The sequence below is a fragment of the Marmota flaviventris genome, chromosome 1, assembly GCF_047511675.1.
Source record: "Marmota flaviventris isolate mMarFla1 chromosome 1, mMarFla1.hap1, whole genome shotgun sequence".
Taxonomy (NCBI): Eukaryota; Metazoa; Chordata; class Mammalia; order Rodentia; family Sciuridae; genus Marmota; species Marmota flaviventris.
The window spans coordinates 60,334,155-60,348,276 of record NC_092498.1 but is presented as its reverse complement, the minus strand read 5'-3'; the positions used below and the strand labels follow the sequence as shown (position 1 = coordinate 60,348,276).

At 34.0% G+C, this 14,122-nt stretch overlaps 1 protein-coding gene across 1 annotated transcript in view; it reads right to left on the bottom strand.

Annotated features, from left to right (window-relative positions):
* The window catches only part of Rsbn1l (round spermatid basic protein 1 like), an 81,631-nt gene that overhangs the window by 21,325 nt on the left and 46,184 nt on the right, over positions 1–14,122 (bottom strand). The window contains exons 4-5 of the mRNA XM_027926390.2: positions 9,005–9,142; positions 7,153–7,295 (exon numbers count right to left, since the gene is read on the bottom strand). Coding sequence (XP_027782191.2) covers positions 7,153–7,295; positions 9,005–9,142 — 281 coding nt within the window. The remainder of the gene's footprint in view (positions 1–7,152; positions 7,296–9,004; positions 9,143–14,122) is intronic.

Sequence of the window (14,122 nt, the reverse complement as noted above, 5' to 3'; positions counted from 1 at the left end):
GATAAACACTTCACCAAAATAACCAAAAGAAAGAGAAAAAAAAGACCCAAATTAATAAAATTAGAAAAATAAAAAAAAAAAAACAAGAGCTATTTACATTAGATGCCACTGAAATTCAGAGGATCATTTGAGACTATTTTGAAACTTGCTTTCCAATAAATTAGAAAATCTGGAAAAAACAGATAAATTATTCTAGATATATATGACCTACCAAAATTGAATAAAGAGAACACAGAAAACCTAAACAGACTAATAACAAAAACAACGAGACAGAAGCAGTAATAAAATAAAGCCAGGACCAGATGGATTCACAGCCAATTCTACCAGACCTTGAAGGAAAAAAAAAAAAACTAATGTCAATGCTCCTCACATTATTCCAGGAAACAGAAAGAAACACTTCCAAACCTACTCTCCAAAGCCAGCATGACCGTGATACTAAAACCAGATAAGGATCCTCAAGGAAAGAAAACTACACACCAATATCCTCGATGAACAGATATAAAAACCCTTAATAAAATATTAGCAAACTGTATTCAACATCACGTTAAAAGATTATATATCATTATCAAGTTGGTTTCATTGCAGGGATGCTAAGATGACTCAACATATGTGAATCAATAAATATACCACTTAAATAGAATCAAAGACAAAAATCATATAATCATCTCAACAGATACAGAAAAAGTCAGACAAAATTCAGCACCCATTCATGACAAAGAACCTTGAAGAAACTAGAAATAGAAGGAAATTACCTTGACATAAAGACTATATATAACAAACCCAAAGCCAGTATCATACTGAATAGAGAAAAACTGAAAGCATTTCCTCTAAATGAAACAAGACAAGGATGCCCAACTCCCTACTCCTATTCGATACAGTACTAATTCTAACCAGAGAAATTAGGCAAAAGAAGTACTACAGTTTAGATATGAGTTGTCCCCCAAAAGCTCATGTGGGAAACAAAAGAATAATGTTCAGAGATAAAATGATTAGATTATGAGAGCTATGACCGAATCAATAGATTAATTCACTGATATGAATTAAATGGGTGGTAGCTTTAGGCAGGTAGGACGTGGCTGGAAGAAGAAGGTTACTAGAGGTATATCTTTGAGGTTTATATTTTGACCCGATAAGCAGATATCTTCCTCTGCTTTCTGGCTGCCATGTCCTGAGCTGCTTTCCTCTGTCATACTGTTCTGTCTCATCTCAGTCCCAGAGCTATGGAGCCAGCCAACCATAGGCTGAATCTCTGAAACTGTCAGCCAAAATAAAACTTTTCCTCCTCTAAGTTGTTCTTTGTGGAGCAAAGCTAACTAATACAGAAAATAAAAGGAATACAAATTAAAAAAAGGAAGAAGTAAAATTGTCCCTCTTTGCAGATGACCTGGATCCAATACTTAGAAGAGAATAAATCCTCCACCAGAACACTTCTAAACCTTATAAGCAAAGTAGCAGGACACAAAATCAACCTATGAAAAGCAACAGCTTTTCTATATACTAGTAATAAATACACTGAGAAAGAATTCAGGACAAAATTACAACAGATTTAAAAACATACTTAGGAATAAATCCAACCAAGGAGGTGAAAGATACCTATGAGGAAATTTACAGAACATGAAGAAGAAATAGAAAATGACACCAAAGGATGGAAAGCCCACCCGTGTTCATGGAGAGACAGAATTAATATTGTTAAAATGGCCATACTGCCAAAAGCAATCTGCAGATTCAATACAATCCTCATCAAAATACCAATAACATTCTTCACAGAACCAGAAAAAACAATCCTAAAATTTATATAGAAGAAGAACAACAACAAAACAGAATAGCCAAAGCAACTCTAAGGAAAAAGAGTAAAACTGGAGACATCACAATACCCATCTTCAAATTATACCTCAGAACCATAGCAACAAAAATAGCATGGTACTGGCATAAAAGCAGACACCAAGACCAATGGATCAGAACAGAAGGCACAAACTCACAGAGGTACTACAATTATCTGATTCTTGACAAAGGTGCGAAAACTTATGTTGGGAGAAAAGACAGGCTATTTAACAAATGGTATGGTGCTAGAAAACTGAATATCCATTATGTAGAAAAATTAAAGACAGACCCCTCTCTCTCACACACAAGTCAACTTAAAATGGATCAAAGACCTAGGAATTTAGTCCAGAAACTTTGCAACTTTGCAACTGCTCTAAGAAAACATAGGGTCAACATTCCAACATACAAGCACAGGCAATGATTTCCTCCACAGTACTCCTAAAAAGCTCAGTAAAAACAAGGATTAATAAACAGATGCTATCAAACTAAAAAACTTCTGCAAAACAAAGGAAACAACAATGTAAGGAAAGAACCTACAGAATGGGAGAAAATCTCTGACAGCTTTTTTGCTGATAGAGGATTAATATCTAGAATTTATTAAGAGTCAAAAAACTACACACCAAAAAAATAAATAACCCACTCAATAAATGAACAAATACACTAAACAACACTTTTCACAAGAAGATAGCCAAAAATATATGAAAAAATGTTCAATATCTTTAGTCAGCAGGGAAATGGAAATCAAACTACACTGAGATTTCATCTTGCTCTAGTTAGAATGTCAATCATCAAGAATACAAATAACAATGCTAATGAGAATACAGAGGAAATGAACATTTTTACACAGTTGATGTAAGTATATATTAGTACGACCACTATGGAAAATCAATGTGGAGATTCCTCAAAAGACTAGGAGTGAACCACAATATGATCTAGCTATACCACTCCTCAGTATTTACCCAAAAGAACTAAAGTCAACATACTGTACAGATACAAGCATACCCATGTTTGAAGCAGTACAATTCACAACAGCCAAAGTATGGAACCAGCCTAGGTGTTCATCGGATGAATAGAAAAAGAAAAATGTGATATATAAACACAATGGAGGCTTACTTAGCCATAAAAACTAAATTATGTCATTTGTAAAAAAAATAAAATAAAATAAAATGGATGAAACTAAGAGGATCATGTTAAACAAAAGAAGCCAGACTCAGAAAGGTAAGGTCATATATATGTTTTCTGGTCAGAAGGGATCTCATAAAAATAGAAGGGACACAGTAAAGTACAGGAAAGGGGTAGGGCAAGGGGAAATAATGAAAAGTGAAATCATTCAAAATATTTTATATGCATGTATGAATATACCACAATGAAACCCACATCAACAAAAAATAAAATTATAAACAAAACAATTCCTAAGTTTTCAATTGCTTACTATTCAGAGACATATTATGAAATCTCATGCCATTCCATTCTGTCCTGCCCAGGATGCAAATCATCCCTTTGTTCAGAGTACTCACCTACCTGCCTATTAGTCACTCAGTAGCTATCTCCACTACCAAATTGAGTTGTCTCAATATTCTAGTAATTCTTATTTTATCTTAACAATGACCCTAAAGGACAAGAGTAGTGATGCTGCACCAGACATATCTGTAATCAATGATCCATAATCAACTCAGGAGGCTGAGGCAGGAAGATTGCAAGTTTGAGGACAGCCTCAGTAATTTCACAAGACTCTTGTCTAAAAATTAATATACGTATAAAGGACTGGGAATGTAGCACACTGGGTTCAATCCCCCACACCCACCCCCGAAAAAAGAGTAATGATGCTAGCGATTCAGGTAGGCCAAGGAGAAGCCTTTAAGTGAAAGATGAAAATACAATAAGATATTTCAACAGAAAGAGAGCATCAGGCCACATTCGTATACCTTTTATTTGAGTTTATTGTTTTTGTTGTGTCATCTTATTAGTTATTGCTACTAATTTCTTACTATGCTTAATTTATAAATTAAAGTTTTATAAGTCAAATATATAGGGGAAACATAGTACATATAAGACTTGGTACTATCTGTGGTTTCAGACATCCTCTGGGAATCTTAGAATGTATTCCCCAAGGAAGGGAAGACTCCTGTACCTAGAATCTTTATCTGAGATTTGGGTCTAATCTGAATAGGATCATGTACCCATGTATACAGGATAGAAACCCTATTTAGATCACTTGGTAACACAAAATATACTTTTAGAACAAAAGGTAACTTAAAATTACATTAAGTCAGTATTTATAGGACCCAGGCTATATGGCAGGAATCTTCTAGGCACTGAGGCTAGTATTAATGAGACATTAATGACAGATGGGGTTCCTACAGTCATGGAACTTTATATTCTAGTGAGAAGAGGACAAAAAATAAGAAAATTAGCAAGGAGAAAAAGTCAGCAAGTGCTTCCATAAAACATGCCTGGTTTACTGGAAGCAGAAAGGAAACCCTTAGCTCTGTCTTGGAAGACAGTCACCTCCCACTGTCCCTCTCCTCCACTTTCATCCTCTAGAATCCATAAAGCACACAAAATTCACTACCTACTTAGCCTTATATACTGCAGAAATCTCTTTAATTCTACTGTAGAATGGGGGAAAGTATGAGAACAACTCTGGCCAGAAGTAATCATTTATCTTCCTCTCCGGTTTTTACGTTGCTTCCAGAGACAATTTTAGATTGCCCCTATGCTTTTCTCCTCTTATCATCATTTATCCTCCTGGAAGTTATTTATTAGTTCTCTAAGTTCCCACCCTTTATCCTACTACCTACTGCTCTTTGGGTACCCTTGCATTACAGTCTCATACATACATACACCCATATATGTGTACATAAAACATACTCATATATTCTTTTGTTCTTTGTGACTAACATCTTACATGTGTCAGAAAGTTAGATAATGCCTGTAATAGCAGCAAATGGGAAGGCTGAGGCAGAGGATAAGTTTGAGGCCAGTCTCAGTGATTTATGCCAGGCCCTAAGCAACTTAGTGAGAGCCTATCTCAAAACTAAAACTTAAGAAGGGATGAGGAGCTGGGCATAGGGGTACAAGCCTGATCCCAGCAACTTGGAGTTTAAGCCAGTCTCGGCAATTTAGTGAGATCTTGTCTCAAAATACAAAATTTAAAAAAGCTTAGGATGTGGCTCAGTGGTAAAGTGCCCCTGGGGTTCAATCCCCAATACCCTCCCCCTCAAAAAATTGGTAATGTTGCTTCCTGTGGAAAACTAAGAGGCTTTCAACCTCACAAGCTTGGTTTCATTAATGAATTAAGGCACATATAGCACTTGGCACAATGCTGTTATTAGTCATCACACATACCATGGGCTGTAAACCCTTAAGTGAATGGAAATTCCTCAGGGAGCTGGTGTTATTACAAATCTAAACTTTGTATATATCTGCATTATTCTGGGAAAAGACTTTCAGATTCAATGATTGCTAAATTCTAAAACAAAATTAAGAACACTTGAGAAGCACATCAATTTTATCATTTGCTACCAACTTAGAAATTAACTTGTAAAATTTAATTCAACCCAAAGTTATTAAGCACAACACTGTGTCTAAACACATATGCTATAAACACATTAGTAATAAGCCCAACATGGTCCTTGCCATCAGGCAACCTACTACTAATGACTTTGCTCTTCTCTGTTTTTTTGTTTTAATTAATAATCACTGTAACCAATAAAACTATTTTAGGTATCTAAAGAAAAAGAGATTATCTCCTTTAGGATGACCACTTCCAATCCCAAATGTTAACATAGTGTACTCTATTCCAAACCTTTTCCTGTGCTCACATAAATATACATTTATTCATGGGGTTTTATTTCATAGTTATTTTTGTTTTTCATAAAAATCATAAGAATCATACAAGATACATTATCTTATATTTTGCTCTTTTCAAGTGTCATGAATAACCTTCCAGATCAAAAGAAATAAAAATCCTATTTTAACTGTTTTATCATATTCTTTAATAAGAATGTAGAAATGTATTCAACCATTCCCCTGGTTGGTGGACATTCAGGCATTAAATTATTTTCTTATTACAAACAAGACTACTATTAGCATTCTTACATCTTAATCTTTAATGCTTTTATTTATTGGGGTAGATCCCCAAAAGTAGGGGAGCAGATCATGGTTAGATACAAAGTGTATGAGCTACTTCCAGACTTTCAAAGCAACTCACTCTTCTACCAACAATATATATAAAAGACTTTCTTCACAACGCTTGATTATTGCTACATTATTATTGCTATGTTGATAAATTTATCAGTTCAAAGGGCAAAAATATCTTGTAGCTTGTTAAAAATAAACTTACCTGCCTAAGGTAAAGTTTATATTTCTACTGGGTGGTTTTATATTTTTCTTGTTGATTTGGGAATTTTATTTTTCTTTCTCAAGATAGGATGTCACTATGCTGCTTAGACTGGTTAAGATCCTCCAGCCTCAGCTTCCTAAGTAACTGGGATTATTTGTGCCTGCCCTGCCACATCAGGCATGTTTTAGTCCGATCTATTATAGTTTTGAACTCTGTTGTTGTCTTTTCTCTCCCAACCAATATTATCACTATATCTTTTAGTCTTTCTTAGGAAGATAACTTCCAAACTTAACATTTTTGTGCTCATACTTGTATTTGTTTTACCTGTGATGCTTAAAATCTCTTTTTGTATGAGGTAGAAGCTCTGTGTTTTCTTTCAGAATGCCAATTATGTCAGCATTATTCATTAAATAAGTATTTCCTCATCCATCTCATCCTATGTACTCATATCTATTCTGGATTCTATCCTACACCAATGATCTATTTGAGTTTTGTAGAAATTTTCAGTATCCAGTATCTTTCACAGTTTTCTTCCTTATGAACTTTAAACACATTTTATCCAGTTATAGGGAGTATGAGTACAGACGAATATTTAAACAAATATCATTCTTGACGCAGAAGATAGTAGGGCTTTCCATTTGTTTTAGTATAATTTTATAGCCTCCATAAGATGTTTCCATTTTCTTAATACAGCTTCTGAATATTTTATTAAATTCATTCTAAAATAGTTTTATAATGTCTCACTATATGATATTTTTTCCATTCCCATTTATAATTTATTGTCATTTACCTATATTTCTCATGTCTTATAAATGGCAGATGTAATATCACAAACTCTACCAGCATGTATAACTATCTTTTAATTTTCATTCCAAATATGCTCTATAAATTTTCCCTTCCTTCTTCTTCCAATTTTCTACTAATACTCATACACATCAATGTATGAACACACATTTTTCAGAAATAAAAATTTGTATCCAACATACCTTTTCCTTTTGAAAGGTGACTTTGGCATATCAGCCACAGGGATCATTTGTTCTCCTGGACGTACCCACATAATGGGACCATCATCACTGTCTTTTCGACTCTCTAATTTTAGACTAGATAATGTCCCCCATGGCAGTGTACACTAAAGACAATTATACAGAAATTATTTTTAAAATGTATCTTCAAATATGCATTTAAAAAATAGTTCTCCCTTCACAAAAACACATTCATATACAATTTAAACATCTGAAATACATATCCCTATATATTCATAATTTAACTTCAAAAGTTCAATTTCAAACATACCAAAAGAATATTTATGCTTGGATGGCTCTCTCCCCCTACCATGCCAGGGGTATGATTCAGTATATTCATAATTTGTTATTATTCTTTCGATAAACATATGGGTCATATGATTTTAAGTTGGAAAAATGAGCAAGTGCCCATTAGTCACCACACAGACTAAATATCTGCTTTTATAGATGAAGAGACCAAAGCCCTGAAAGTTTATGTGGTTTGCTCAACCCAGGTAGGTCTAGTCAAGGCTAAAACAAAGGTATACAATTTCCCTGGTCATTTTTTCACAATGTCAAACTTCCTACTATGGTTTAGATGTAAGGTGTCCCCCAAAAGCTCATGTGTGAGACAATGACCTTAGAAAGTTTAGAGGTGAAATGACTGGGTTCTGACAGCTTTAACTAAATCAGTGCATTAATGCTCTGATAGGGATTAACTGGATGGTAACTGTAAGCAGATAGGGTGTGACTGGAGGAGGTTGGTAACTGGGGGCATGCCCTTGGGATTTATATTTTGTCCAAAATGAGGGTCAATCTCAATATCTATCTATCTCTCTGTATAGATAGACAGATAGATAGATATAGATATATAAATTTAGAAAAACGCAGGTATACCAACTTTTGAATATAATTTCAGTGCTATTATAGATTGAATAATGAACTCTTATGTCCTAAGGAGATGTTGTAGTCAGTTCTCTAGAATTATTTTGTTTATCTGAACTGTTTCCATAAGCTGTGTATGGTAATATACTAAAACACTGTCATTCCTTTATCCTAGACATTTTAATTTAGTAATCATCCTTCCTGCATGTTTTAGTCAGCTTTTTCATTGCTATGACCAAAAGACCTGACAAGAACAATTAGAGGAGGAAAAGCTTATTCAGGGGTGCTAACAGTTTCAGAAGTCTCAGTGCACAGTCAGTCAACTATTCTTTGGAGACATAGCTGAGGCAGCACATGAAGGAGTTAGAGGTGACACAGGAAAGTGGCTGGAACATGGCTACCAAGAAGCAGAGAGAGAGCTCTGCTCAACAAGGACAAAATGTATACCCCAAAGGCATGCCCTTAGGGACCCACGTCTTCCAGCCACAACCCACTTGCCTACAGTTACCACCCAGTTAATCCCTATCAGGGGATTAAAGCACTAATTAAATTAAAACTCTCATAACCAAATCATTTCACCTCTAAACTTTCTTGCATTGTTTTATACATGAACTTTTGGGGGACACCAAATATCTAAACCATAACACTATACTTCTTAAATTCTTGGTACGTATTCTATAAAGTGGTAATAAACAGATGGAAACTAATTTTCTAAAGTGATTGTAACAGATAGTTATTTTCTGGTTCAACACTTAGCTTTGCCATTACAATTAGGACCTGAGAAGTTACATATATGCACTATACAAGATCACTATTTTTCATTTCTTCCTTTCCTTCCCTCCAATTTAAATAAAACCAAATTTATATAAGCCTGAAATAGCCATTAATTTGTATCACCTGTAGTACAAAATTAACCACCACAATTTAAATTGATTAGATTATTTTCCCTTACTTTTAAAAATGGTGAGTCTTCCAACATGTCAAGAAATTCAGGGAAGTAATCTCCCACTTCTTCATCAACTGCTCCCACCAAGCTTATTTGTCGCATTGGACCAGCTCTGTAAGTACCATGAGAATATGTTCTTTTTACCTGAAGAATATGAATTTAATAACAAGTTACACATAAGATAATGCTTGCTATCAATGTGTAATAATAAATTATACTGTCTCAATGTTAAGAATATATGAAGCAAGAAAAGCAAAACAAAAAGCATTATTAACTAAAACAAATAGTTTATTTAATGTAAACCCTACATTAAACCTAGCTATTTTGTTCTCCAACTATTATTATACATAGCTTATGGCAACAGTTCAGATAAACAAAATAATTCTAGAGAACTGACTATAACATCTCTTTAGGACATAAGAGTTCATTATTCAATCTACAATAGCACCAAAATTATATTCAAAAGTTGATATACCTGCATTTTTCTAAATTTATTGCTCATATGTTATCAGATTTTAAGTTACCATCTGAAAAAGTTACAAAAACCATTACTAGTGGTTTCTATGTCTAAAAAGTCGCAAGGGATGATCTTCTTATCTAGATCACAACATACTACTTTGCAGCCAGTTTGCATAATGTTAATTCCAATGAAAAACTGCTAGAAATTGAAAATCAAGAATCTCAAGCCCCAAACCTGCCTTTGCCACCTACCAGCTATGTTACCTTCAGACAAATAATTATTTAAGTTCCCTGAAATTTAGTTTACTTAACTGGAAAGTTTTACCTCAGATTTACCCTAACCCTAAAACCCTAACCCTACTGAAGAAAAATGTAATAATTATATAAAGCCACCTGTCACGGTGCTAGCAAACTGCTGGCATTCAAACAGGCAAAATAAGGCAGCCTAAACCTCCAGATTCACTGATATGTGAATTTTCACAAGCATATTTGAATCCTGACAAACCCATGTGTTTTCATATATTAACACTAGTAAATAAGAGTAAAATTAATAATTAGAAAACCAATACTTATTAACAAATTTAATATTTCAGCCCTTATAAGAGTAAAATTTCTGTGTTTTAAGTGAAACTTTTTTTCAAAAAACAAACATTTGAGGGCAGGGGTGGAATATGGGCGATTAAACCCAGGAGTCTTTACCAGAGCCACATCCCTAGCCTTTTTATTTATTTTGAAGCAGGGTCTCCCTAAGTTGCTTAGGGCCTTACTAAGAAGCTGAGGCTAGCCTCAAACTTGAGATCCTTCTGCTTCAGCCTCTTGAGACACCTGAATTATAGGCATGCACCACTGTGCCCAGCTCAAAAACAAATTTGATGTGAAACCCTAATTATCTTCTTCTCCAAATTAATCTTTGTGGCCACTAAATTTAAGAGATCAACATGTCCCAGTTTACCAAGGATTAAGCCTATTTTAAAAGTCAAAGTCTTGTATCCCCAGCAAACTGGATGGTCTACCTTTGTCACATTATGGACACACTGAAAAATCCTCACAATCACAGCTATTACAGTAACAATGCCCCAACATTCCTATCTCCAGAAACGTGTCAATAAAAAATTAATTTTAATAGAAAATTTTGACAATGATATTAGAGTATTTTATTTTTATCACAATTGACAAAGCAGTACAATAATAATTACATTAATGTCTTAAAAAGTTTACTAATAAGGAGGAGAGAGGCGAGGAGGGAAGGGAAAAGAAAACAAAAATGAAATCAAACAACTTATATTATAAAACACAAAATTTCCAAGGTTTTGAAATATAACACTTGACTTTTAAAAGGCAACTTAAGAAGGTAATAGTTCTACTTCACATAAATAAACTGTTTATCAACTTCCTTATCTTTTTTAAATCAAATATCTCATCTAAGTCACTAATTCAAAGAAAGCCAGAATCAAATAAACCATTGTCACTCAAGTAGCTCTTGATACTCATCACAGTATCAACAATGATCAATTAAATTATGTGAGCACTTTATCATGGGTGGGAGTGGGTAGCCTTGAGAATTTTTAGTGAGTGAATTCTTCTAAAATGCTAAACACAATTCAATTTACAAGCTCTCTAAAAAAACAGCTTTAAACACACCTTTAAAGTAAAACCAAATGGACTGTTATCAACTGGTCCTCTCTTCCAAGGGAGTATATATAGCAATGCAATACATGCAAACAACATGTATTGAACAACAAAGAATGCTTTCTGATGTGAATGTTAGAAGAAATTTAGGGGTCAAAGATAATCCTCTAAAGAAACAAGTCTGAAATCAGAACAGTCAATGTATCTAGTATGTATAATGAGGTTATACATGAAATAATTCATTTCTCAAATAACTGACACAGTTGCATTCTACCCTAGGTATTGTCATGCAATTAAGATAACTATTTCTATTCTACCAAAAAAAATGCCATTATGAAACCATAGAAAAATAGAGGAAAAGCAAAATTAATAATCAGAAAACCAAAACTACTTATCAACAAATTTAATAGTCAGCCCTATTAAAAGTAAAATTTCTGTGTTTTAAATACAAGAATATGTATCACTGAGTAACAGAAAAAAATTGGTAAAACACCTTGGGTGATAACAATATAAATGCAGGTGGAATGAAATGGACATCATAACCCCAAGTACATGTATGAAGACACAAGTGGTGTGACTCTACTTTGTGAACAACCAGAGACGTGAAAAATTGTGCTCTATATATGTACTATGAGTTGAAATGCATTCTGCTGTCATGTAAAACAAATTAAAATAAATAAATTTAAATATATATAAATGATATGTTCTGTCATAACTCAAGTGCTTTTATTAACTTATTTAATCAGATGTTCCTATTTGAAGTTAGAAGAGTTGTTTCATTACTCAGGAGACAGGGCAGAAGGGGGTCCCAAGTTTGAGGCCAGCCTTATCATTTGACAAGATCCTGTCTCAAAATAAAAAATAAAAAAAGAGCTAAGAATGTGGCTCAGCAGTAGAGTGCCCCTAGGTTCAATCCCTAGTACCACAAAAACTAAAAAGAATGATTGTTTCATTGATCAAAGGTACATAATGGACCTAGCCATCTCATTTCATTCAAATTATACACTTACATTAATATCCTCTCAAATTTACAAATGTTCCTTAAAAAAATACAATGAGTGCTGGGGTTGTGGCTCAATGGTAGAGCACTTGCCTAGCATGCGTGAGGCACTAGGTTCGATCCTCAGCACCACATATAAATAAATGAGTAAAATAAAGGTCCATCAACAATTTAAAAAAAATATCTTTAAAAATACAATGAGGGGGGCTGTGGATGTGGCTCAAGTGGTAGCGTGCTTGCCTGACATGCGTGCGGCCCGGGTTCGATCCTCAGCACCACATACAAACAAAGATATTGTGTCCTCCAAAAACTAAAAAATTAATATTAAAATTCTCTCTCTCTCTCTCTCTCAAAAAAATACAATGAGGGGCTGGGGATATAGCTCAGCTGGCAGAGTGCTTGCCTCACATGCACAAGGTCCTGGGTTCAATGTCCATCACCCAAAAAAAAACAATAAAATACATATCTAAATTAGTATAGACCTAAACATTAAAAACTTTAACAGACTGAATAAAGTAGAACTTATTTTCCCCCTATCCTATGTTCGGTTTGGGACCACTTAAAAAGAAACTAATTTTTTTTTTTTAAGAGAGAGAGAGAATTTTAATATTTTTTTTTAGTTTTCGGCAGACACAACATCTTTGTTTGTATATGGTGCTGAGGATCGAACCTGGGCCGCACACATGCCAGGCGAGTGCGCTACCACTTGAGCCACATCCCCAGCCCAAGAAACTAATTTTTGAGGCTTTTAAAATATGGTCTTCTTCAAATTCATAAATATTCCAAAGGATTTTGGGGAAAGCCTGAATTTTAAAAATAAAATAATGCAGATTTTATGAGAATTATATTCAGAAATATCCTAATAGAATTTTGGGGGTTAATTTTTTCCTAACTCATGGTAAATACATACATATTTATATACAAAGTTCACATGCACACTTAATGGTAGGTCTCTCTCCATCTTAACCAAATGTGTTAAAACTGTAAAGTAGATCCTTGTTACCCACGATTGAAACCCAAGGTAAAATCTTCTTAGGGAATTCCAAGGAAAAAAACTGCATTCTTAGCTATCATGTTTAAAACAAATAATAATTTTCTTTCAAGACATTTATTCTCCAAGTATTATACTCTAATAAACCAACTAGATACGTACAAATATATTTAAATTTTAAACTAAATTTGAGGCTGAGGCAGAAGATTATAGTTCGAGGTCAGCCTGGGCAATTTAGCAAAGACCATGTCTCAAAATAAACATTTTTAAAAGGGCTGGAAGTATAGCTCAGAGGTAGAACATTCCTGAGTTCAACTACTAGTGCAAAAATTCTAAATTTAAAAATTATATTAAAAAAGAAACACACCAGATTATAAAAACTATACATATGGATCCTCTTATTAATTTAAGTATACATCTCTCAAAAAGAAACAGAAGACAGGCATGATACATTTGATATATTTTTGCAAAAGCTTATATTTAAACAGTGCCTTTTAGAAAAGATGTAACATTTTTGTAGGGGCTACCAGGGATTGAACCCAGGGAACTTAACCACCAGCCACATCCCCAGCTCTTTTTTTATGTTTTATTTTGAGATAAGGCCTCACTAAATTGCTAAGGCTGGCCTTGAATTTAAAATCCTCCAGCCTCAGCCTTCTGAACTGCTGGGATTTGTGCCAACAAACCCAGAAAGATATAACATTTTTAATCTAAATCTTCCTATAGTCTATCCCACACCACCCAAAAATAAAAACTGCTACCATCACAGCTGCATTTTCACTTTTCTTTTCTATATTCTCTACAAATGTTACAAAAGATAGAAAAAGCAAGTAGGAGGCTTCTTGTATCCATTGCCAGTAAGTATCAATAACAAAATCTCATGAACTTAGTTAACAAAAAATGAGTTAAATTATATTTAAACTAAAATTCTATTCACCATTCCTCACATAAAGTTATCTTTAAATTAAAAAGCAATCTTTACCTGGGCATGGTGGCACATGCCTGCAATTCAAGCTACTCAGGAGGCTGAGGCAGGATTGCAAAT